This window comes from Lates calcarifer, linkage group LG9 (assembly GCF_001640805.2).
Source record: "Lates calcarifer isolate ASB-BC8 linkage group LG9, TLL_Latcal_v3, whole genome shotgun sequence".
NCBI lineage: Eukaryota > Metazoa > Chordata > Actinopteri > Centropomidae > Lates > Lates calcarifer.
The window spans coordinates 18,327,327-18,354,787 of record NC_066841.1 but is presented as its reverse complement, the minus strand read 5'-3'; the positions used below and the strand labels follow the sequence as shown (position 1 = coordinate 18,354,787).

Below are 27,461 nucleotides of genomic sequence, written 5' to 3'. Positions count from 1 at the left end.
TTATAGCAGCTTTAAGGCTGATTAAAGCAGCATTGTGATTAACTCTTACACTGATAGTCCCATAAACATTTGTCCACAGGGTGTCAATACAACATCAGATATTAAACTGATATGATTCACGTTAAATGAAAATGAATTGACCAAACAAACTACAAACTAAGAAAGCTTCTGCTCCACAATTAAATCAAATTGTCATAAAACTGCAAATATATGTTAATGTCAAGTTACAAATTTTCCTATAACTGCGTAATATTACTCAGTATTCACTGTTTTGTGGTTTGAATTTGTCTTTAATGACTCTGTGTGTTGTGTCTACTTGCCCAGGGACAGCAGATGGAAATTAGCAGCACTGCTATCTGCTACAATGTATCTCCTCTCTTGGTCTTGGCACATGGTCCCTGATAAAAGCTCATATACATGCTGTCACAGTTCAGTGAGTACTGCTGTGCCTGAGTCTATGTGAACTGTAATCCTTACAATCATCATATAACAGTACATGCACTTTTTTCCCTTCCAGGTGTGAGAGGAAACAAAACCCGGAGGCTCTGTCTCCCCTCATTCTCGTCCTCTCCGACTTTTTCTGCAAAAAAAGGAAAACGAGAGGCAAAACTAAAAGCCTCTGGCAGTGAAACAGGCCCGAAGTTCAGATTGCACGATTTGTCATGTGCCTAATCTGGAAGTCATCAAGCTCTGTGTTTAGTTTGAGTGCACTGGTGGAGGAAAGGCAGCCACAGGGTTGTGCCAGAGTCTTCTCTGTAGTCCACATGGAGGGAGGAACATCTGGCGAGGGAGTCGTCATTTTCTAATCACACACACACACACACACACACACACAGATACACACAAATACACACAGGTACTAACATTTGGTAAATGAGGAAAAAGAGGGCAAACAGAGGCTAGATGTGGGAAATGCATGGTTGTTAATTTGGAAGTATGGGCAGGTATAGTCACATCCTTTACTTTGTTAAAAGTACCTATACAGCAGTGTAAAAATACTCCATTACAAGTATTCAAAATCTACTGACAGAAGTATTAAAATGTTCTTTACAGATCAAAGTAGCATTTTACTGTTGTAGCCGCTTGATGTGAAGCTGGATTCCATTACTTTGTAAGCAGTATTTTAGTCTACTAGTTCCCAACTAAGGGTCAAGCCACTGAAAAAGGTCACAAGATAAATCTGAGAGGTCATGAGGTCTTATTAAGAGAGGTGGTTGTGTTACATTCTTGGATGAGACTTTTGAACAGAGTGTTGAATTATCTGTTGTTTACAAGGGGTTTCAGTCTGTTTACAGTGAGTCTCAGCTCTGGTGTAATGTTTAACAATGTGTTGTATTCCCTGAGTTGATCATATTAATCTTAAGTTGTAAAGTAACTATAGCTGTCAGATGGATGTAGTGCAGTAATGAAGTATAGTGGTTATAACCACGGATGAGGTTGCTGAACAGGTCTACCGGACACAGGCCCGCAGGGGCAAAAAAGGGGTCAAAGAAAGGGTGCAAAAGTCACAGAAAGAGACACAAAACAGACGCAGAGAGACACACAATGACTACAAAAAGGCACAATGCAGAAACAAAGAGACACAAAATGACCATAAACTGTTGTGCATCTCTTTCAGTCTGCAGTTCTTGCTGCTATATTGGAGAGTTAGGGGCCTTTTCCATGTCCGTGTTCAGGGCAGCCATCGTTTCACGACTCGTCCACGTTTACAACTGAAATGTCATAGGGTAGAAGTATAAAGAGTACAAGCACCTCAAATCTGCACTTAAGTAAATGTACTTAATTACTTTCCACCGATGAATATGAGACACAAACACACAGAGAGACGCACACGGAGAGTTCAGTTCTGCATCAGTGGAAAAACTGATCTCCCGCTGGCTGGAAAACATACCCTCCCCCACCTCAAGGGCCAAACCGAGGTCTCAGCACCAAACTGAGCTGCTCCACTTGCTGCACCCCCCCCCCACCCCCCACCCCACAGTGAAGCTTTCACCGCTTAAAAAACTGAAACCAAACTTTGTTGTTATTTTTTTCCCTTCTCTTTATTCATTTGGCAAGAAAACACATGAGAACAGATAGGACACTATCTATGACTCAACAGACTCCCTGAAACCAGACATTACTAAACAGCAATACTTCATTATGTGTCCTCATCTTTCAGTCCAGGTCTTTGTGCACAGATTACAGGATGTTTGGGGGGGGGGCAGCAGAGACCCTTCACAGGTTGTCTCTCAGCTTAGGCTAGGATTAAGCTCACTTCATTTCAGCTTTCTTTTAAAAAAAATAAAGGACAAACAAAATGCACCACAGAGCTTCCTCTGCTCATCCTCATGCAGTCTGTGTTTCATTGATACATTTCAAGGGTCTGCAAACACATTAATCATTCATATGACAGTACATTCTGTAAGCTTTAAAGGACATCCACTCTGAGCTGAAGGCCATTTATTCTGTGAGTAGTTTATTCTGACTGTGTAGTGGTTCCCTTGTTGAGTTAATGCTCACACATGGCAAACAGTTAGAAGATCCAGGTTTACTGGTCGTGGTCTGGCGACAAAAACACCAGTGTTTTTTATTTTTTTAAGGCAAGAGTGACTTCATCAGCCCAGCCTGGATCAAGCTGACCATCATTCTGCGATCATAACTATGTACAAAATATATATAATCACACTTATTTACAGAGCATGTGGTGACAGACAGAGGCTGTCTGGCTGTCCACATGCTTACACGTGAATACAATAACAGACACAGCACCTCTAGTGGCAGAAAGACAAAGACACACACTGAGAAAAAAACTTGGCACTTGTAGATTTCTTCCACATAAACACAAAACAGAGACAAAATAAGAGTCAGTTTTAGTGGTAAACAATGCAGGGGCCTCCATTTCACAAGCCAGCCTCAAGAGAGAAGGCAGAGGAGCAGGTGTTGATTGTTATTGGCCTGTCTCTCTTCCTCCTCTTCTTCTTCTTCTTCTCTTTTCCCCACAGGACTAAAGTATCTGAGCCCTCAGAGGAGGCAGATCAGGCTCTTGCCCTCCTCGATCTCCTCCTGGACCTTGTCGCTGGAGGTGGCGATCTCGGCCTGCGCGGAGAAGACGGCGCAGATGAAGGTGAGCACGGTGCCGCCCATGGCGGTGTAGAAGGCCCAGCCCATGGAGCAGAGCCCAGCCCGGTACGGAGCCGCGTCGGGACCGCAGTACAGCTGGACCTTGTCTGAACCCCAGCCAGCAGGGTACAACATCAGACCCAGGATCAGAAACAAACCTGCAAGAAGAGAAGGAAAGAAGGGAAACATTAAAACAGAGTTTACACATAGCAGCACCTTGAGACTGTTATGGACATTACAAAACATGAAAGGTAGCATTGTATCTCGTGCTCCACTAACACACAAACATGGATACAACAAATATAAAAAACAACGACCAAGTACAAACACACTAGTGTTACAAAATAAAACAAAAACAAAGTTAGCTTAGCTTAACTTCACATGTGTTGTCAAACCAGTGACCATGTTTTCCTTGTTTGGCAACACTTCAGGTTTCTAAGCGTTCAATAACTCATCATTGCAAAATTTAAGAATAAAATGCATTGAGGACTAGATTTGAATTTGTCATATGTCATTGTAAACTAAATTTTTTTTGGACAGTTGGCTGAACAAATCCCTTACACAACTAGCAAATGTCAAGATGTTTGTTCATCAGTAGCTGAGCTAAAAATGTCAAATTTCTTCTGTGAGTAGTGCTTAAAGAAAAACCATGCAGTTATTAACATTAATTGGTTTAGCTTCTTGAAGTAGTCATTTGCCAGTCTGCCTGTTAGATTATAGCTTAGGTAAAATTGTGTGCGTACTTTATCAAAACGCATGATAAACATCAGGTGGTAACCAAACTCAGAAGGAGCCATCCTCTGGGAATTTTAATACCACATTTTATCTTACCAGTAGTTTGAGGCAGATCAAATATTTGAAAGAATAACCAGCTAATGTCACTATACTTAAGCAAAAACTCACAATACAGCAAAAGTGCTTCATGTTCTGAGAGACTGTTATTGATGACTGCAGCAAATTATCTGTGTGACCACCACAGAAAACATTTCCTGCCAAAGTGCCATCCTGGCATCCAAAGCATCCCATCAGGATGAAAAAGAAAACTTACACCACACAGAAATGATTTCTGATGGAGATCATCACAGTGAGACCTCCAGTACGGCAACAGCAAGCCTGAAGCTTGGCATACAGTCCTGTCAGGTCAGTGCACAACACAGAGAGGAGAACAACAGGAAAAGGTAGCTGAAAGGCTTTCCCGCCTGCCCCAGTCCCTGGCCGACCCTCCGACGTCCTGTGTCTTGGTGGAGGGACAGGGTCACTTCCTGTGTTACCGTGACCCACTTCTACTGCTGTGCTGACTTGACTTCAACACTTAATGCTCAACTATTTGTAACAAACACTGCTCTAACAGGTCTAAAAGAAACTTTGTTTCTTCAAGTAATTTAATATCATAAGGTTTCTGTCATGTTCAACGAATTAAACTTAAGATGTTTTAACATCTTGAGTTTAATTTGGCCCTGCCATCCCCACACACACAAGACATTCACAGTCCAGACTGTTCTCATTTGTCCCTCTGTATCTTCAAGAATCTCCTAAAGACTCATCTCTTCCAAGAGCACCTCTTCTCCTGACACCTCTAACACCATAACATGCTGAAACAGGTCTTCCTATGCACTTTCAGTGCACTTCTTCAGGTTATCTTCTTGCCCTTTGCCTTATTTGACAGATTTACTACTTGGTACTTCAAGGTCTCCTACTATACTGAAGCTTTCGAGCTGTCTGTCACTTGTAAGTCGCTTTGAATAAAAGTCAAATGAGTAAATGTTGATGTAAAAGCAAACATTTTTAAAGACCACATAGAGTGTAATCCAATACATTTTTCACAATTATACCGGCTGAAAATTGGAGAGGAGCAAACAGTAAGACCTACATTTATTGAGTGCATGAATCTATTGACATTTATGTCACATTTTTGTCAGCACTTCACAACTCTATATATCAATAATTCCAAGTAGTATAACTTGTCAATTAATGTGACCTGGACCCACAGATGGATTACTGGTCACACCTACAGTGTTCAGACCCGGGGGCCCCATTGGCCCCTTTAGTACTATTTCTTGTGTGAAAGTCACAGAAATCAGTTAAAAGACTACAGAGACAGAAAGTACTGTCCTGAAGAGACTAAATGAACCACAAAGAGACTCAAAACGACTACAAAGACACATAAAAACTTCAAAAAGATGCAAAGGACCACAGTGAGACTCGAAGGAACAAAATGACCAAGAAACACAAAATGACTACATAGCGATACAAAACAACAACAAAGAGCATTCATCTCAGTTGTGGTAATTTTGTTTTCTATGGGGGGCATTTTATTTGTCTGTGTTGAAGGGGGTCATTAACTCATAATCTGTCTGTGCCTGGACCCAGATAAGAGGCAGCAAACTGATGTATGGATTAACCAATAAAAAAAATAAAATACGCTAAAATCAGCTCATGGTTAGTCAATAAGATTCCAAGCAACTGTCACCAGACAGCCAAAAATGATAACTGATGTTTCTGTTTACAGCAGGCAAGACCTTTGAAGATGAAATCTAAGACTTAATACCCTCTAAGGCCTTTTTTTGGAGGGAAATTGATTGAATGCCTTTTTTTTTTGATACCCTGTTTGCATCGTTTCCTCTGCTCTGCACTTACTCCCATGGTAGTGGATCAGTCAGTTGGCCAGACAAGGAGCCTGCCACCAATCAAAGCTCAGCAGGAAACATTTACAATAATAAAATTACAGATAATAAATGAACCAGACAGGGAAAGAGAATTTCAGTCTTAATGTTTTCACCGGACTGAATCTCCTTCAACGAGCGGCTGTCGCTGCTTTGCTTCATAAAAACAAGTGTGGAGGTGAAACTCTCTCTCTCTCTCTCTCCTTGCATTCTCTCGTAATCTCTCTCTCCCTGCTTCCTTTCTTTCTCCTCCCATTCTCTTGCTCTTAAAGCATCCAATATCGTATTAAACAAGGAAATGAAAACTAGGTCATAAATTCTTTCCACATGTTGCTGCATTGCCCTGACGTCCAGACCGGCTTCAGTGATGGATTGAAGGTATGGTTTTAATTCCCAACCCCACCCCTCCCAAGATCCCCACCACCACCCCCCACCACCCCTTCACGCACACACACTCTTCCTCCAAGACCTAAGACCTTCTAACCTAATATCCCACTGCTCTCCACCCTCCCAGCCTCACTACTCCCTCTGCACTGGCTCTTGTCTCTGTTAACTTCCAAACTGTCAATTCTCTACCATCAATCTATTTCTGATAGCTGCCTCCCTGCCACCAACCAACCCCCATCTCTAACCTCTACACCACCCTGTAACACAGCACAGCAGGTCCGCACTCTGCTCCAAGAAATCTGGCCATCTTTCTCCTTTCCAGGGAAAAAAAAAGAAGAGGAAGAACCAGGTCCACCTTTGGGATCCACATGGGAAGGAGAAAGAGAGAAGGAGTAAGAGATGTGTTTTTCTCCTACTGTTTTCAGTGTCTGGTTGACCTTGTGGCATGATTTTACAAAAAGGATGATGGCAGTGACATATGGAATGCAGATTGGATAACACATCTGAAGTAAACTTGGCAACTGGGTGAAAATATTCAGAATATTAATTTATGAGTCAAATCCCTGACATATCTAATACACTGATGAATCTGAAAACAGTCCACTGCCTCGGTCCAGACTGAAATATCAACAACGGCTACATTGGTAGCCATGGCATTTTGTCCATATAGGATTCCCTGAGGGCAAATCCTAATGATTTTGGTCTTTTCATCTAACAGCACCAGTGGTCGAATGCTCACATTTCGCAACTTCATTGCTCACTTATTATCTCAATAGTGGAGAAATAGTGGCATGTGTTATTAAAGTAAGCCTAACACCAAAAACAGCCAATAGGGGAGAGGGGGTTTCATATTTCTATTTTAAAAGCATGGAATAGTTTCCAAACATTCACGCCTAACAATTTGAACTTGACACTAGGGCTGTCACAATGTGAGAGTTTCATTATATGATTATCATGGCTAAAGGAATTCATGATAACAATATTATCATGATATCTTAAATCAATTTGAAAAAAATAACATCAATAATAAAAACAATGCTATCAGTCAATCTTTAACTTTGTTGTGTATTGTGTCTCTTTTTTTTCTTCTTCTTCTCATGTGTAGGGAGATGGAGAGAGTGTCTGTAACTATAACTGCACAAAAGCATAGAAAAAGAACAATAAACAAAAGATCCAGGATATTATTATATATCTACAGAACAGTAAAATACTAAATACAACCTGGTTAGACACAATGTAAATTTGATTTTAGGGTGTTGACAGGTTTCATATCTTCATCATAATGGCTCGTTGTGTACAGTAACTATACTAGTGCCTCTGAATTAAATCTGTATTTATCTATTGGTTGTAAAATGCTTAACATTGTTAGTGTACAGTTATATGTATGTAAATGCTGTGGTAAGGCTGTTTCAACAGTGCATATTTGCTTTACATGTGTCATTATGAAACAGACCTCTCCACTGGAAACTCAGATATCCAGAAAGAACTAGTGAATATAAAGGAATCCCATTTGTTATCAGTGAGAGGTGGTGATTCTTCTTTCCTCTTTTGCGTAACCCAAGATATTGTGTGTCATCACCAGACGGTAACTCGGTGTAAATTCCTGTAAGGTTGTTTTCCAGCCTGGAGCTTAGTCATGGTCAACGGTTAAACCTGTGATGAGGTCTGTGACTCACGGCTGGAGTGAAAGTTTATAGCAGGTAATAAAAACATTCGACACCAAACGCACAAGAATTGGAGACAGTTTTACGGCCGAGTTTGTTTGCTGTCTCGTCTCTAATCCTTTTTGACATGAATGAGAACGAGTGAAAGAGGCATTTCAATAAATGTACAGAGAATTCCCTTCAGGTAGTCTAACTAGCGTGTAAGAAGTCTTAAGGGACCCTAAAATGTACATGAAGTTTACTCGACTGACCCTCAGCAGAAGAGTCTGTTTTAGCCATTCTATTACGTAAAGTAACAGGAATGGATTTACCTTCAGCTGAAATCTGAAAACCACCTGAACCCTAACTGGTCCTCAGTTTAATGCCATCTGTAGCCATCAGAAAGTGTGTCATGGGGGACAAGAAAGTCCAAGTGACATCAGTATATGTGAAGATTAGGTTAATGGGGATTGGAGGTACTCCAGTGCAATGACGTGACCATCTCTGGCATCGGCATCACAATCTTCCCATCTGAGGTCAATCACTTCCCCAAACATCTGCCGTCTGGCTCCAGTTTTCTCATTACCAGAGGGTCGGCAGGCGCTGTGGAAATAATGATTAGTAGAGAGTCGGTGTGGCGGTGCTGGTGGTGGATATCAGCGAGAGTGATATCATTCACAGGCCTCATGGAAAGACAGCAGTCAAGTTGAAGACCCTCATGCACACTGACTGACGATGTTGATGTTGGAGGAACAACAAACCCAAAGGAACATCAGCAGTGACCCTGTGGGATGTCAGACAGGCGGTATGCTGGGTCTTATCTCTTCCTGTGGTTGAAATGAGTAAAGGTCTATTGGCATTTAGCTTCAGAAGGAAACCCTGCCACCTCCTCAGCTGTTTGAAGCTCTTCTCGCCCCCTCTCCTCTTCCTCTTCCTCTTCCACATCCTCATCCTCTCTATAATGAGGAGACTCAGTGGTGTATTTCCTCACTTTCATTACCTTAGCCATGTCTCCCAGAATCCCAGTCCTTTGTATAGAAAGTAAATAGTGGGATTTCATGTGATGTGGAGGTTCAAAGTCCATAATACTGCAACATACATTGGCTGTGACCGGAAAACTGAACTGAAAGAGTTCAACTGTGGACTCAAGACTCCACCAAAATGTGTGTCCTTGTGGATCACACATTCCCAGCCTTTCAGCTTAATCAATGACTTGTTGAAAAGTTTGTGGCTGTTACAACTGATTCCAATGGCAACAAAGAGTTACAGCAACATGACTAAATATGAATATCTTTTTAAATAGAAAACTTGAAATGGAAAAGTACTCTTGCAGCATAATCTACAATCCAAAGATTTATTGTTTCTCCAAAACAAAGATATGTAAACTATGTCAGTGTCAATGTCACCTTCTCATTGCTCAAAAGTTCCACCAAAACTACCACTGGCAAAGCAACATTTGTTTTTTCAACTCAAGCCCAACCAATAGATAACCGACATATGGTTAGTGTAATTTTTAAACTCCATGGTTTCCTGCAGCATTTTAAACTTGAGCTTCAGGGAAAACAAACAGCAGGTCTTATCACCTCCACTAATTCCTGAGCTACTAAATATCAATATTAATACTAAACAGAAAAATCCAGTAGTATAGATTTTGAACACTGTAAATACAGTGAATCGAATCTGAATACAGCTGTTGTGTGGTTTGCAGGAGCCATTCAGGCCTTCAGGTTGTCAGTATTTGATATTTTTCTATGGATTATTCCTTTAAAATCCAAACAGTCTTAACATTCCTTTAACTGTCTGATTGTAGATTTTCTGGAAAATCAGTTAAGGAACTGTTTACCAATGAAATAAGCAAGGAATGTCTGACTTTGGCTAATCGAGCTGATGTGATGAAATTCCTGACACATTAAAGTACTTTATCACACTGATGCAGAAATCATACAAAAACCCAATATTGCTTTTAAGGAGTCCTGCTCACTGATTTACAACATTGCCCACAATTGCTTAATACAATCAGAGATAAAGTATTAAAGGGGCAGTTCCCTTGGTTTGAATGGTACAACAAAACCTCTGATGACTGACACATTTATGTCATCTAATGGTCTAAATCAACACATTGCTCAACCCTACATAACCCTACGCAACTGTAGTCCAGCAGAATATAAGCAATAACATCTTTTGTGTCCTAAACAAACATGCTCATGAAGCTATTTCAAGCTTATTGGGTGGACAGAGCCTTCCTGTTGCCATTCATCATTCACTGGTTGAATGGATTTAAGCCATGTCTCAGGTCAGCAGGGCTGCACAGAGCTGGGTGTACGGTTTGGCATGTCCTTCACTACACACCCACCTTTTCTGTTTGGGCCTGCACCAAATAAACAACTGTGGGGGAAGACAGCCATAATCACCCAAAAGCTGAGAGCTACAGTCTGTGAAAAAAGAGGAGGTTCAGCTAGCATGATCTCATGGCCTCCTCCCTCTCATAATTCACCACAACGAGTCAAAGTGGCCCAAGATTTTGCCTCAGCCACACAACCATAGACACAGGATACACACCCTTCACACATAAACCGAGATACGCATGCGTGGTCAACTACTTTTTGGGGCCAATGAAGTGTTAAAGAATCTCCAGCTGACTGGACAGAAAGTAAATATTTGGGTGGCAGCTGCTGCGACTGGCAGCCATGATGGTGGAAACAACCTACCCTGTCTTTTAAAGTCCTAACTGCTTGGGTAAAGGTCACTTAAGGCTCCACAAGAATCAAACACATAATTCAAGCAGTGGGAGTTGCGGTGCTCGTAATGAATGTGTTCAGCTCAGAGTGTAACTTTTCATTTACCTTGATAAACGGTGGATGCCACAGAAACAAACAGACACAATAAGGGTTTTATGACCTGAGTTGGCTTTAAGACTCCTCTGTTCTCAGTTTAGAGTTTAGAGCAAAACTCATGCACAGCTTTCTTGTTCAGTCCAAAAAAACTGCAACTGTCTGTTGAACACTCCCTTTAAAATGTCATTGCATCTAAAGAAAATACATTTTTAGCCCAAATTGGATCCTCACCAGATACAGACAAATTGAAAATATATCCACAAATAACGTAGTTATTGTGTGTTAGTGTGCTGAGCCTGTGGTTGTAGTAACATCTATGGGTGGGACTGAAAGATCGTTTATGCTCAAACAGAATTAGTTTGTGAGACGTGATGACAAGCAGCTCTGATGAAGTATACTGATGCCTTAAGCCTGTTTATTCAATGACACAAACTGGAGTATGTTTGATACCTCTGTACCTAACCAAGAGCTAACTGGGGCTTGAAATCTTGTACTTCTTTTAATATAATAAAACAGAAATAATCCCTCTTGAGATCAGTGATCTGCGCCTGAACATTTTAAGTGTGTGCGTTGTGTGTGAACCTCACCTGCGATCCCTTGCAGCAGTCCACACACATTGAAGATGCTCTTCTTCATGATGCTTTGGAAGCACATGGTGAAGACCGAGATGAACGCCACGGCACACAGCAGCAGGATCCCTGCCGCCAGGAAGATTGAAGTAGCCTGCCAGAACCCGCTGGCAATCTCCCCAAAGTGTACCGCGTACGGTCCGCACAGTATCCCACGCTGCAGGTGGGGCAGTTTTATACAGCGGCCGTAGATGCCTAAAGTGGGCCTGTAGGCCTCTCCGGCTGTGGTGGCCCCATGGGGGCCGAAGACAGCATCTGGGGTGCGGGGGAATCCCACGAGCCAGTCAGTGCTCATGAAGGCGATGAGCTCTCCGAACGCGGCCACAATACTCAGCAGAGTCCACAGCATGGAGCGGCAGGTGACAATGACATGGCACATGCTGACGGCGGCTGGAGTCTCCCTCTGTTCAGATTCGCCAAGAGGTGAAAAGGTGGATTGTGGGTCGGATGCCCTCAAATGACAGAGAGCCAAGGTTGTGATCCTTCTTCAGCGGAGGTGTGAGAGTGAGTGAACACGTCACTGGAATGAGTAGGTGACACCGTTGTACACAAAAGGTTCAAGTCAATGATTCACAGTCTGCTGTTTCCTTCTTTTCTCTCTGCCTCTTTTACTTCTTATCTTCTGCTGGTGTCGCTTCAGCACAGCTGTTGTTCCTCCTCCTTGGACTCACCCTCCTTCTGTTGGCTTGGTGTTCTGACTCTTATTCTGTCTCGTGTTTGGTGTCTACATTGTATTGAAGTTGTGTTCCCTGAGCCAGCCCGCTGGCGTCACATCAGACACACCTAAAAGATAAAACAGAGAGACAGAACAACAGGGTGAGCGCTTTAATTGCACGTATAAAATGAAAGTGGAAGAGAAGAAGCTCTAAGATGATCATTACTTTTTGTTTTAAGAAGCAGAAGAACGGAGAATGAAGAAATAGTGGAGGAGGAAGGGAGGCTCCTGGTGTAGATTTTAAGGAGGGGGTCTAATGACTTGTGTTGGGATGTGTTCATTTGAAGTGGGCCTCTTCTGTTTTCAGTGTGTTTATGTTTAAGGATTTGTGATCATGGTACTCGTCGTACTCTCTACTCCCTGTTGATCTTCATGACTGAGGTTGTAAAAATATGAAATAGTAAGACAGAAAGTTCATATGCATGTGTGCCTTTATGTGTGTGTGTATGTGTGTGTGTGTGTGTGTGTGTGTGTGTGTGTGTGTGCGCGCGTGTGGAGATGGGAGGGTTAAAATAGATGTGGAAACAGCAGAATGAGAGGCGGATGCAGACAGAGAGAAAAACAAGCCTGAGGTCTCTCATCAAGCAGCCCACACAGCTGACCTCAGGTCAGCCAACGGTTGATAACACAACGGCTGTCCGGCTGTCACATGACCGTTGATAACCTCAGCGACATCAACCCTGCTGCACTGCCTTGCACACAGTGACACTACAATGAGGAAGCAGCAGATAACTCCAATTCATGAAAAAGTCTACTTCCTGACTATAAAATGCCAGAGAATAAAAAAATAAAAATAATTCCCCAGATATCTTCAAATAGCAGTTTTTGTCAAACCAACATAGACTGATAAACAGATAACACAGTAAGATTATGAATGAAGGCAGACTTCTAGACTAGGAACTTTCATCATGAGGTCCCTATTCAGGGCCTCTAGAGATCAGACAGTCACACTGAAATTCTCTGTAAATTAAGAAAAGTTTGAGAGTTTATCTACAAGAGATATTAACAAACCTTTAAAAACAGAAGCCTGATGTCCAAAGAAGATTAAAAGATGCATACAGGCCTTTGTACTCATGTTATAAATACAGCTCTGGGCCAAAGCTGACAGTTGTTTCTTTTCTTTGAGTCCTTTTTTTCTGCTCTGGTTTCCCTGCTGTCTCTTGGGAGTCTGTAAGTCATTCTCCAACCAGTGTTTGGCAGGGCAGCAGAGGGAGCCGGGGGCCGCTGTTGACACGTGTGCCGCCTGCACTGTGAGGTTTCCATCACTCAGGCCACGGTCGTCCCTTTGCGGTCGTATTCCCAGCGCATGAGACTCAGTGTATGAGTAAGAGCATTACACAAACTTTGATCTTTTGTCATCCTGTTGAGATATCAACAACAGTCCTCTTTCTTTTCCCCCCTTCTGCTTTTCCAGTGGAGAAAATGACCCAGATCTGTGGTCTCTTGCAGGGTGGTGTGTGTGTGTGTGTGTGTTTGCCTTTGTGTATGTGTGTAAGCTAACATAGAGTATGTTTGGACTGTGTAAAACAGATGAGATCATAAGAACAGGCGCAGACAGCCGCCTCTGTGGATATGGACCAAAATTAATTTTATGAATCACAAGTGTTCTCATTGCCTCACCATGAGCAGATGCAGGAACAGATGCAGACACACATTTACTAACTGAACTTTTTGAAAAAACTCTTCCCACCCCCTAACACAAAGCCTGTTGACGTTTGGGAGCCTGAGTCCCAGAGGTACTTTGATGAGACTGATGTTTGACGTTAGGAATATAAGACAAACGGCTTTTCAGGCATGAGACATGGGCAGTCCGAAGTTTTAAGGTCAAACATTTGCTGGCCAGTTGCAAAGACTAATTCCTCACTGACAGGAATACTGTTGTAGCTCAAACAATTCGAACCACCTGGGCAGATACGAAGCTTTGAAGAGCCGGACACTTAACCTTCGACCTTGCTTTGCTGCAGTATGTTTGAATCACGTGCTTGTTAGTTGCACAGCGCCCACAAGTGGGTCTTAGTTTGTCTTGAATGTGGGTTATTAGATTTAAAACAAGTCTGGACAAGTCTGCTTCTATTAATGTACCTGGTATTTGTCACAACATATGTCCAGACGTCTGCTCACTGTTCCCAGGCGAACAGATCTGAGTTATCATGAACAGAAGTTTCCCAAGATAGAGTGAAGCATGGTAGTCCATATATGTGAAGGTCGAGGTGGATTTATGATGTCCTTTATACTCCCTGAGTAACCAGGGGGGAGACGGGGGATTATTTGAGTCTCAGTTTACATACACAGAGTTTACAGCCCTCAGATTGCACCTACCACCCCATTGACCCCCCAACCATAATCCCCATACTTACAAGACTCCCTGCCATCTGACATATGCTCCCCCACAGAGTGAAATCTGAAGTCTGACCTGATGATGGTGCTGGAGGAAAGGTTAAGGGATAGCAAAAGTGTTTGTGCTTCATCCTCTAGGCACCATGAATATCTATGCCAAGTTTTGTGCCAATCCTTTTGGTAGATGTTTTATTCCAAACGATAAATGAAAACTTCACCCATTGGTGGCACCAAAGGAAAAGTCAGAGGATCACCAAATTTCATGACAATGAATTCCAATAGTTGTCAAGACATGTCACTCAAATCCATAATTGCACTACAGGAAAAGCCAGTAAGAGTCATTCTCTGGGGAACATGAATGTCTGTTCAAAATTTCATACCAATCCATAAAATAATCAATGTCATATTTCAGTCTGAACCAAAGTGATGGACAAATTAACTGACTAAATTGCTTTCCCTATGGTCATACCGCTATTGTGTCCAAAAAGCTTAAGGGAACAAGTCCTGTTCAAAGAGTCCATTCAGCCTTTCTCTTATCACAGCAACAAAACAGCAGGAAACGCCTTTCCACACTGCCACTGACAGGAAACAATCTACATATCTATGGACATGCCATGAGTTGAGTCACGCGTCACCATGGAGAGCGTTTGTTTAGAGCTGGATTAGTACGTTCATGGAAAGTCTACACGCTGAGAGGACATCACGAGATGAAGTTAGAAACATCAGATGAACCTCTATAACCTGTTACGTAGCATCTGCAATTCAGCTGTATCATTCTGTTAAATATTATCTGCTGACAGGCTCTGATGCCCTGCATCTCCAGCCCACACCTCCCTTGCCTTATGTGACCCAACAGCAAAGCAATTTTAAAACAAAGGGAGTACTTATAATCTGTGAGGATCAGTTTCAATGAGAAGACCCTGCAGCTACTGAAAGGGAATGCAGGAGACGATTGGTCACAGAGGACCTCAAACACTAGTCCAGGCACACTTCATTGTCTAATAACAACTCAAAGATTAAGATAAACCACATGGAAGAAAATCTACAAAATCTGTTAGTGACAACCATGTAAATCAATCACCTACAACAAAACTACAGCATCCATCTCTTTTGAGTTATTCCGTAGCTCCTGAGTAGACTTTACAGAACAGAATAAGTCTTGGCCTCGTCATTATTTAAGGAAAATTGCAGACTTTAGTGGTAATAATAGCAGTCAATAACAAAGGAGTCCATAGCAAGGTTTTCCACAGCAAAGGAGCCAGTCTTTCCTAACACTTCTGCACATCTGCTCAGCATCCTGGAGCTCTGTGACGCTATATAGAGGCTGTGATTCAGACCTAAAACATAATATTTATATCCCATTACATCAGCCAGGAACCCAGCTGACAGTTCATATGAGTAAGTGACTAAAGTCTTCCCCCAAGGAGTCACCTCAGTGGGTGAAATGGGAAATGAGTGCAAGACAATTAAGGAAAATAAAACAATAGACCAACCTGTCTCCATTGGCCTGTGGATAGTCCAGCTCTCCTGGAGATGTGGCTTCTCTGCCCTGACTCTCCTCCTCTGCTCACACACTTTAATGCCTCTTTCAGACTCAAGACTCCCAGACCCTCCCCATGTCCCTCCTCCTGGACCGCCACAGTCTCCTCTGATTGGCTGGGCTGATACTGGAGCCACACTTCTTGAGAGGGTCCACATGGTGGCCATATTTCAGTGCTGAATCTGGGTTAAAATAACAAGAGCTGGAGCTGCAGAGGGTTTCTCTCCTCTTTCACTCTTTCACACACACTCTCTCTCTCTCTCTCTCTGTCTCAGTTTCTCGCACCTTCTCGCTCTGTTTTCATTGCTCTCTGCACTCTTCTCAATCAGCCAACATCTTATTATCAGCCTAAATGAAAACTGCATTATCACTTCCTTCATATTATATATATATATATATATAAAAAGCTGGATAAACTGTTAATATATTTGCAAGTGGACTACTTAAACAAGTTAAGTCCTCATTTACACTTCCTATTTACACTTAGCTACATATATGCATCAGCTGTTGGCCAGATCCCAAATCTGATTGTAATTCCATCTTTATTTTCAGTGGTTACACTGAATCAGACCCTCCTCTCATCCAGAAAGTGGTGGTAATGAATCCAAAAACACCATAATAACTTATATACAACAGTGACAGTTGACAGCCAGCATTAGCTAACAACTATCCTTAACTCAAACATATGAATAAATATTCCTGAACTACTTAAGGGACCAGTAACCCCTTATCCCTACACCCTTCTGATGCTGGATAAGAGGGATCAGTGTCCGAACATTTCTGTACATTTCCGAAACTGACAATACAACATTATCACCTACTTCATAATTGGCCAGATGCACAGAGGAGAGAGAGGAGCCAGGATTATACTTTTCTTTCTAGCACAAAAATTTGAGGAACTTTTCATGTGAACAACCAAATGCAACACTGTCTTCTTAGAAAGATTATCAATATATGCAATCATCCCCATTTTTAAACAATATCACATCTCCCCTTCCTCTATTGGATCGGGTATGAAAACTGATTTCCGACATGGTCCAACCAGCACGTCTTATGAGCTAGTTCTGACAGAGTATAAAAAAGCCTTTACAGGTCAGTCCTCTCTCATCCACACAAATCACTCAGTGGTTGAACTGATCAGGGATCAGATTAACCATGGATGCATTCTGAAAATCAGACAGAGTGGCTTCCACAGACTGCTTACCAACATGGCAACACTATGGAAGGAGTAAAGATCACATGTGCCTTTTGGAGAGACAGATGCATTTACACCTTTTCAACATCTGGCTAGAAAGTATCTCAGATTTCATTGCAAAGCTTCATGAATGCATTTACACTTGACTTTTTTGAGATCAGATTCCCATCTGAGCTGCCCAAAACACATACCCAACTGTTAATAGAGTCGATCCACTATTTAGCTTATGTAAGTGTACTTCAAATTTACTGTAGACTAAATCAAGTGTACTTTATGCTACTACTTCACGTTAATGTGTCATTTTTTCTTCTTTATTCCTGAAATATACTTAAAGCTATCTTGCAGTAAAAGTGTACAACCACAGTGTCATTTCATGTGTAAAGTTAATGTTAAGTATTGTACTAGTGTGCAGTTTAAGTGTTACTCTACTACCAGTACAACCTGGAAAGACAGTGTACTATTGTAGTGTTATTATATGTGTAAGCTTAAAATTAAGTTACAAATATATTACTAGTAGTGTACAGTTTAAGTGTAACTTTATGTTTAAGGTATTCTGCGAGTGGTTAAAACTGTTTGTGTTATTTTAAACATAAAGTACACTTAAAGTTAACTTGCAAGCACGTGGCTAGTTTATCATCCTAGTAGTGAAGTATAGCTACTGCGAACATACAAGTAAACTACTTTACTTGTATTGTGTAGTCTGAGCTGATACTTTCACTTTCAGTATACTAATAAGTTACTGTTACTATTTAGTTTGGACTTAAAAGTTACTAGAACAAAGCTCGTCCAATCGCTGCCATTTATAACCAATTCATCAATCACAATACACACAGACCATGTTCCATCCTTCTTCAGTCAACAACAAACATTTGAGTGCCACATGAGATCGCTGCCTGGATGCCTAGTTAACCGACTAATAGAGCAGATGGTTCACTGTCTGACTAATGGATTACTTCTCTGGCTGATGGGAGCAAAGTGTCCTGGGATTGCTTACAGCAGCACTGGGTGCATTCAGCCAACACTGAAGTCAGCTACAGCATTTGTCTGACTTGTGTTCACTCACAAATGACTTCCATATGAAGACGGAAAAAGGGGCCGACTCAAACAGGAAGACAAGCCAGATAGGTCAGCCGCTTGAGCGCAGCGTGGAAAGCCCGAGGAAGAGGCCCTTCCTTATCGGTCTGAATGGAAGTCAGGCCGTAACAGTTCAAAAATAGATCCTTTCAGCGCAGATGAATATATCCCGGACCTAATAAAATCTATCCTTTGACCCATTCCTAATAAATCCTGGTGACTCATCCTCTCACTGTTGCTGTGAATTGGATTGGAAGAGGTTAACCAACAAGTTTAAAGCCACACAAAGTCTCCCTAGAATGTCTAGAATATAACAAAAATTGATTTTTTTTTTAGGAAAACAACTGACTGTTTGTTAAACCTTAAAACTTTTCTTGCTGCACAGCAGTTCACAGTGTTAATGGTGGCAGATTTACAACTCAAACGTTATTGTACATTTTGAAAGAATGGCTCCTTAATTCCTTGATAGAGGTAGACAAAAGCTGCTTCTCTAGCCATTTACTAACAGTTCAGAGTTAGCTGAAATCAACATGCAATCAACAATAATTGCTGCAGACAAACACACACATTCCTTACCCTTCTGCTCTTGTAGTTTTTGGTTTATGAAAGGCTAAAAAGACACCACCCTTCTACAATACAGAGGCTGAATATCACTAAGGTCCACATGTACACCTGCTGTGCCTAGTTAAGGTTGCTAAGCTATGTCTGGACAACTACTGCTCAGTTTTAGAAATATTAACATTAATATTATAAGGGAACCATAAAAGTTTAGTACAAAAATAAAGCCAGAAAATGTGCACACATATGTATTGTATTTTACTTTTAACATACACAAAGGTGTGATGGTCCACAATATGAGGAGAGAACCACCACCTTATATTCTGAGCCTTATCAGAAGCCAATGTGACAGTGAGTGGACCTAGCTCTCACATATCATGGAGATACAGATACAGATCAGACAGAGACTGAGGGCATATCATCTTACAGACTAAAGGAAAGCTGGCAGTGCTGCCGAAGCCGGACTGAAGATGCTGCTGGAGATTCCTCTTGGCAGCCTCACGAGCTCCGACACAGCGCAGACCCTCACATCAAAGAGCAGAGGATCAGAGAGGACAGAGGAGAGAAAGGATCCTCAACAGTCCTAATCCTAGCGGCACATCCGCACACATGTAGGCAGCAGACACATGCCGTGCTAAATCATCATCCAGGAAGATTCGACAGAGCTCTAGGTAGAGTCTGGCTGCGGGATCATTCATCTTTCCTTGTCAGACTCTGATCAGTAGTATCTTGTTGATCTAAAGAAAGTGGATGAGGGTGAAGCAAAGCAGGGTGACAGCTGATAACAGACAGGTCGGGCAAAAGAAAGCTAATCATCAATTTAGCAACAGCTGCTTTCAATAACAAGAAACAGTAATAGATAAGAAATTGTTTGATTGTCAGTTGTTGGAAGTGATGTCTTGATTGTCAAGAGACTGTAATAAAATCTCATTCGAACAACAGCACGGTCCTGAACTTTAAATAGCCTAATTTCAAATTAGGCTGTTGTCTATTTACTCACAAACATGGTAGAGCATTTAGCAGCTAAACATCCAGGATTTTTTTTTTGAATTGGTGACCAAAAGTGAAATTAACGAGGAGTGAATGTTGGATAGAATTAATGCTGCTTTAATTTTAAATCTACTTGGTCCTTCAGGTGCTTTAATACATTTTCCATTTTGTTTAATGTAACACATTAAATAAGACTGAAAAGGTAGACTCTGGACCAGATCCTGATTTACTGGCCCTTACTAAAATTTCAACATAACCTGACCCCGACTGTTTGTGAGAGACACATAGCTATCGCATCACCTCATCTGTGATCTTTTAGGCCAGTAATAACATTTAGCGAGCTCGTTATCAGAGGGAGGAATCTGAGGATGAAAGACTGAAATGCCATGTTCAAAATGAGAATACAAAGAAAAGAGGCTGACAGTGAAAATGTGCACAAGGCACGCAGCCCACATCACATATATCATCATTATTTACAGGTTTCAAGCTGTAAAACTAAACTAGAGAGATGACATACAATCCAAGGGAAAAGAGTATCTGTAATACAAAGAGTAAAGGTTTTATATCTATACACCTGTGACACAGATTCAGATACAGGTGAGCCAGAGCCCTGATTCGATAAAGCAGTCAAGTGAGGAAGGAACTGATTTGATACTACAGAAACCAACTGCTTTATTTTGGCTTGTGTCGACACATGACTCCCGGACATACCTCAGATATCTCAATGAGGTTTTTATCTCCACGTGTTTTTAATCGGAACTGCGCCTGCACGTGTTACGTCACTCCCCCGTCCAGCCACCCTGAAGAGGCTACGCAGGGTTCACTTTTTAAAAGCCTCTGTGGAAAGAGATGGCAGCGGAGGAGAGACATATGGAAAGAGATGGAAGCAACGCACAGACAGATGGAATATTTGCCTCTGACGAGAGCTTATGGAGTTTCCAGTTGAGGAAAATAATAATGACAGCTCACAGTGTGGTGAAATCAGACACAGATTACTAGAAAAACACTCGCAAGTGCAAAACAAATGTCTAGACGTGGAGAGTATCTGATGCCTGATGGCAGCATATGGATGTAAACAGTATACCCTTCCCATCTGATCTTTCAAATATGTCAGGCATTTCTCCTCACCCCCAAAGAAGCACACAATCTACGCAGTCTAAAAGCAGATCTGAAGGGACAAATGGATGTTGGGGAGTCTTCGCCGCTATACATTTGCTTCTCCGTGCAATCAGAGACATCTGAGCTCAGTCTGAATGCCACAGAGGGAGCAGCTACAACCATCTGGCCACTTCAAGGCCACAGCTTGATGGATGTAAGGCCCATCACCAGGCACATGGACACAGATGTTTAACATGTACACAGAAGGGGAAGGGCCTGCATCTACAGAGCACCATATATTTTCCAACTCACAGTCTGGGTAGGGCTGGGTGAAATGTTGAAAAGTTTCCATCCTTGCACTGTACTTTCTCTACAAAAATGAAAAGGATACTTACTTTGATACCTTACTTTGAATTATAGTGACGTGTTTATCTGTAAAACCCTTTTTTTATTTAACCCAAAAAGACCAAAGTTCTCAAGCAGCCAAACAAAAACGTCACCTAGATAAAAGTAAAATCAGCCACATTTTGATTTAAATCAGGAACTTTCTGGACAAAGAATAAGTCAGGATAAGTATTAATCTGACTAAAGAAATCTATACCAGCTTTTAGTAATTGCTAGTTTTCAATAATCGCTGCTACAAAAACATTTTGATTCCCAACAAAGCCCTAGTTATACCCTGTACCATCTCATTTCAGGTTTTTAACAGAAATGCCTGAGGTGTTGCGAGTAATTGTCTAAAAGGAGAGCGTTTTATTGCTAAACTATGCAAAATGCATATAGCATATCTTCACTGACAACAACTTATTCATGTATTTGACACAGATCCATTTATTTAATTCGACAGCTGAGGTCAAGAGACAGATAAATTTCCTCGGCGAGGTCACGCCACATCATTTTTATCCATTATGCTCTTGTCAACAGTGGTTGCAGTTCACCGTATCTTTGTGTGGGAGTGTTATCTCTGCAGTATATTTGCTAATTTATGAACTTTCTGGGGAGTACCGCTGGAGCATAAACACGCGGATGTAATGAAGGTGAGGAAATCCCAACACTGAGCTCCGGGGGAAGCGAGACGGGAGCGTGGGAAAGAGAGAAGGAGGGGAAAAGGAATAATGGTGTAGAGACCTGAGTGTTGAACAGATCCCACAGCTCACAGTCAGCAGGGAGTACACCTGCCAGAGGTGCGACGCTAACATGTCGGCCGCAAAGGCACCGAGGGCTTATAACACCCCCAGACTGAGAGCGAAAGTTGGAGGAACTGTGGAGTATGAGGGGGGAAAGAAAACAATTTCACCTTTCCCAAGAGTCTTTTTTAGTCCAAATACATAATAAAAACACAGCATAGCAGTGTACACATGAACACATGTGGACCTGGGCACAAAACATGCACACCTCCATTTGATCACGGTGTGAGTGGTCAACTGTTTCTCCCCCCTGGAAACATCTGTTTATACAATCTGACTGACTGTGTGTCAGTCTGGTTTGAGTGGTGAGGTGGGGCAGGAGTCACTCCAGTAGGAGAGATGGGGCAATTCTTCAGCTGTGCTCTGTGGTGGAAGGCGGAGGTCACCAATCCCTCATCTTCTCATATTGACCATAACAGCCCTCGCATGGCAAGCTCATGCCATGAGGGTTAAGAGGGTGACGGAAAACAAAGACCATCTGACCTATCACAGTCTGGCCTCAAAGTGGGTGGCCAACTGGACCGCCGCAGACAGGGAGGGGTGGGGTGGGGCGGTGGGAGGGGGGGGTACACTGGATAGCCATCTTGTGAAAAGATTGTTCTGTGCTGTTTGCCACAAAAGTTTTTTTTGTCCCTGGTCTGACTGCATCTGTATGGCATCTCTGAGCAGATAGATACCAGGTCATGCTGTTTGAGCTGAGGATTAAAGAGGCGGAGGAACAGCAACATTACAGAGATAACATCCAACACAATACTGCGATTACAACAGAGTAACAATCACTACTGTTTGTTGTGTGGAAACCAAAACAGAAAAAAGTTTTCAGTACAGTGCCTGCTTGAAACAGCATCACCATACAATGATAAGTAATGTTCAGTAAAGGTGACAAAATGTTCACTGTGAGAGAGAAGTGAATCTCAAGTGAAGTCTCTGCAAGATGATTGTGACATTAATGGAAATGAAGCTGCTGTCTGGACAGTGTAGGACTCTAAAATATTATGTTTCTCTTGTAAATGGATGGACATAAAGAAAAAAAGTCACAATTTACTGTTAGGGTTAGGGTCAGTCACTCCCCTGAAACCACCAGTAAGTTTCCTTAATGTGAACAAAGCCTGAGCCTGACGTAACAGTTCTGGACATAGGAACAGGGATGTGCTGTAATGCAAACAAGATCATGTTAGTAGTAGAGTGATTTCAGTGTTACATCAAGGTGATGATCAGAAAAATCTCTTCACTGTATGTTAGAGATAGAAGCAGAAAGAGAACTCAAAACACAAATTTCCAAAGGTGACTGGTGCAATATATGTAAGGTATGACATTCAGCCACCATCTCCAGAATGTGGGAAGAATTATTTCCATTAGAAATAAAAATACAGTCAGATTCTTCATTACTCCTGAGACTAAAAGAAGATTTACATCTACACAACAGTCATGCTGGAGACTGTGTGGACCAAAGAATGCAGAGTGATACTGGAAAGACCGAAAATCGGACAATCTAAGTGTAATGAAAAAGGTGGAGAGTGGACAGCTCATAAAACCCATCACGAAGTACTATAAAAACAGAGATATATGAAGTTGTATCTGTATGTTTGTGGGGCTGCAGCTAACAGTTATTTTCATTAACTTTAAATAAAGAGTCTTGGTCAGACTAAAGTCAGAGATGTGGTTTTCATGCACTTAATCAACGGAAGTGCCAAAAAAAAAAGAAAATATTCACCAAGGTGAAATTAGGGGCTACATTCTTCACACCTATTTCCTCTGACTGCTGATGGACTAGGGAGCCCTGAGGAGCCCCAGCACTTCTGCTCTGTTTCCCACTGTTATAGAGCTGTAGAGTTTGGGGGCCCTCAGGCCTAACACTGTCTCCATTATGCTTAACCATTTCCAGCCCCACCTTAGCCCTGCAAACAGCCCCGGGGTCCTTAAAGGCAGGGGGTCACAGGAGAAAAGTCCTTCCACTTCAAATCCCCATGCCTCTGTTTTCTAGGCCAGACTCAGGAAATCAGTCACTCTGCTGAGCTGGGTGGATGGTATTTGGCCCTCTTCTCTGGAGGGCTGAAACCATTGTTCGCACTGTGTTTTGTGCTTGGGATGAGTGCAGTTTAATCTTTTACTTCCCTGTGGCTCTGAGCTGCTGCTCCTGACCGAGTTTCCCACTATAACACAAAACAACACCCCCCACCCCTGCAAGCTGAGACCTCGCTGGCCGCTTTATCCAAACGCCCCTGGGGGCAGAGCCGTAGCTGTTTGTGGGCACTCCAAGCTTAACCTGATACTCTGCTAAAATCAAAAGTAAGCACCGCTGAGGAACGTTGGCACCACTCTCTCTCTCTCTCTCTCTCTCTCTCTCTCTCTCTCTCTCTCTCTCTCTCTCTCTCTCTCCTGAGTTTCGGATAGTAAAAGTATCAAATGATATCATCCCCGCTCTCAGGCTCTTGGCAAAACACGTTAACGGCATGTGTAGGAGGCGAGGAGGTGAGGGATGGAGACAAACGAGGGGAGAAGCCGAGAGAAAAAGAGACACTGAGGACGGAGAGAAGAGGTGGGAAGCTGAGAAATGAAGAAGCGTGTTGCTATTGTCAGGCTGGTTTTGGGGGAGTAAAGTGAGATGTGTAAGCGCTTTCACTCGCAGACAAAGAGATGAGTGTTGAAGAGTCTTTTCTCAGAAAAACCTCACAAAAACCTGTCCGTGTCAGATTATACCAAAACACAGTGGACATGGACACCACCACTGTATCCTGCACACACAATAGGACAAATCTGTCAGAATTAGAGCTGACATGGCAGGATATATAAAAACTGTCACGGCTCATATCTCCAGAATAAATGAGCAGAAACATCCTTGGATAACAGCCGAGAAGATACAGATAAACACAAACACATAAATGAGGTTTTTATCCAATTTCCTGATTAAAATGAGTGTTTGAACTTGAATTCAATTCAAAGATTAAAGCTCAGCATATTCCCAGCATATGGAGGACAAAGGAAGTTCAGGCAAAAACAAGTGTGAGATAACAGGAAGCCGGCCACTGACATGAAGTCTCTCTATTTTAGGAGCAAAATGACAAACGATTACTCTGTTTATTATCTTAGCGGGGGCTTTCCACTTTGAAATGACCTTCACAGGTGGTCTCTTCTCAATATCTCTCTCTCTCTCCATTGTTTTCCACCATATTGGAAAAACATGCCCCCCCACCCACCAACACCCCCCAACTTCCTACTTCATCCAGATAAATATACCAGACTGATTTCGAGAGCATGATAGACCATGTAAATACAACATGAACCCCACCTTCACCTTCAGTGAAACAGCATCTGACCCACTGAGTTTAGACTTTGCTCTTCTTCAACAGGCCTCTAAAATTTTTTAAATAAATTAACTTGAAAAGAAAAAAAAAAAATTCTTTAGGCAAACTGTTCACAACGTTAGACTACCTAACCACTTTATTAGGTACACCTATACAATTCAATGCAATCCAGTACACTTCTCCGTTAAATTACCTTTACAAAACATATGATGTCCAGTTCTTGTTGAAACTTCTGAGAGGTGATAATTCACCTATATGTTTCTGACTGAGGTCACAGTAAGCGGTGTTGTACTGAGCTCCATTATATCCATTTATAAAGGTAGAATTGAGGTTGAGTTGTTGCACTGGATAGCATCAGATTTTACAGGTATATATATATATATATATACATACATACATACATAAAACTTATAGAAACTTGTCAGGTAAAAGAACGAAAACTATTCTAAGTTTCACACTTTGTGTCCATGATAGGATGCAATTGCTCATAGTAAGAAGCTGATTTAGATCATCTTAGGGTCTTCACAGGAGTGATGTTAGATAACACCTGCCCTGGTCCGGAACAATAGGAGCCATGGGAACAGCTTGTATTTCCACTAATAATCAGACAGGTGCCAGGAACCCCAATAATATCATAGCAAGAAAAGCAGGAAACCATGTTTCTGTTTGTTTTGTTAGTCTGCACAACTCCAAAGAGTCACACATCTCCTGAGGAGGAGCTTTATGCTGGAGTCACAAGAGAATAGACAAAATAGTACGAATGAAATTAAAGGAGAAATACACAATACTTTACACACACACACACATATACAGAAAGGAAAACACCAACCTCGTGTGGAATCTTGTGGCGAATGCAGAGACAAATTTCTTCAGTTAAATCCAGATGGTGTAAGATTTCCCGCTATACACAACCTGTAGGGACAGTAGAAACAATGTGATGATGAGTCCAAATCACAAAACCATACCATCTCAAGAGAGCAACAAGTGTTCAGTCATCGTTGGCTCCCCAACAAAAATGAGCATCGTTTTCTCGTTGCTCATTGGTATTTTCCATCTAAACCTGAGACAGAGGAGCAACTGCACCTGGAGAAACTTTTAAACTGTTTCACATGTTCATAAAAAAAAAGGGGGGGGGGGGGGTGGCAGACGCTGATGTCTGCATCCCTCATTTGACGTGATGTGGGTCCCTGTGGCAAAGTTGCATAATGTTTAGCACAACAAAGCACATTGTATGTGTATTATGTAATCAAAGCAAGTCACTAAGTGGGATAAATCATAAGCCCTGTGTGAGAGGTGCGCATTTCCAACATCTTAATTTTAACTCTGAAATCAACCCAGACCTGGCGACATCACAATATAACTCCAACTGTTTAAATACTAAAACTTCAGCTCACTGCTTTATGTACAACACAAACCAACTGCTGCCTAACATGACAGGCAGCACTACATGTGCCCTATCTGACTGTGACTGATTAAGCTGTTTTATTTATTCTAACTCAAGATTCAAAATTCTTCTTCCAATATTTTGATATTACCATAAAATGAAAATAAAATGTCAAGTCTGGCAGATTAGGATGCCTCTTACCTCGAGATCAAATTTAGTTACAAGATGAAAGTCTAACCAGTTGCCTCACTCAATAAACGTGTCATTTGTTGTGTGATATAGCCCCTCTGCTCTTTTTCCCTGAAGATTAAATCTTCACAAATCAATGTTTTTATATTAGTGCATCAACAGAGTCCAAATTATACTGATTCTGCAGCATTTTAGTATTTTCAGTCATTGTTTTGTTTTTCTCATTTCAGCCAAGCATGTGGATGGAGCCACATATTTTTCTTATATTAACAGAGCTAAAAGGAGAGTTAATATTTGACTTATGAAAGGCCAGAAACACGACTCCAAATCAATGCTCACGTTGCTGTGTAACAAATGGGTTTAATGGACAACTGTTTGCTTACACAATTTATTTAAGTAAAAATATGTCAATTATTGCCATCTCACAGAAGTGTAATAATTTCTCAGGATTAATGGTGGCAATTTTGTTTTAATGAGAGGAGGCCTGACTGCACTATTAACCCTGTAATAACACTTAGAGTGGATTTGTAACTCCTAACTCCTACTTTAAAACTATAATAATAATACTATATATAATGACATCCTCCAGAAATGTAAGTCATTCTGAATCTAAAAATACAGCTATCATTCT

At 41.7% G+C, this 27,461-nt stretch overlaps 1 protein-coding gene across 2 annotated transcripts in view; it reads right to left on the bottom strand.

Moving 5' to 3' along the window:
* Positions 1-2,022: 2,022 nt before the first annotated feature.
* The window catches only part of lhfpl2a (LHFPL tetraspan subfamily member 2a), a 40,646-nt gene continuing 15,207 nt past the window's right edge, over positions 2,023-27,461 (bottom strand). Inside the window, exons 2-4 of one of the 2 annotated variants that reach the window (XM_018694280.2) lie at positions 26,087-26,169; positions 11,217-12,041; positions 2,023-3,260 (exon numbers count right to left, since the gene is read on the bottom strand). In XM_018694280.2, the coding sequence (XP_018549796.1) occupies positions 3,004-3,260; positions 11,217-11,637 (678 nt within the window). In that variant the 5' untranslated portion in view covers positions 11,638-12,041; positions 26,087-26,169 and the 3' untranslated portion in view covers positions 2,023-3,003. Of the gene's footprint in view, positions 3,261-11,216; positions 12,042-15,803; positions 15,908-26,086; positions 26,170-27,461 lie in introns of those variants that run through there. The other variant, XM_018694281.2, reaches the window with a different exon arrangement.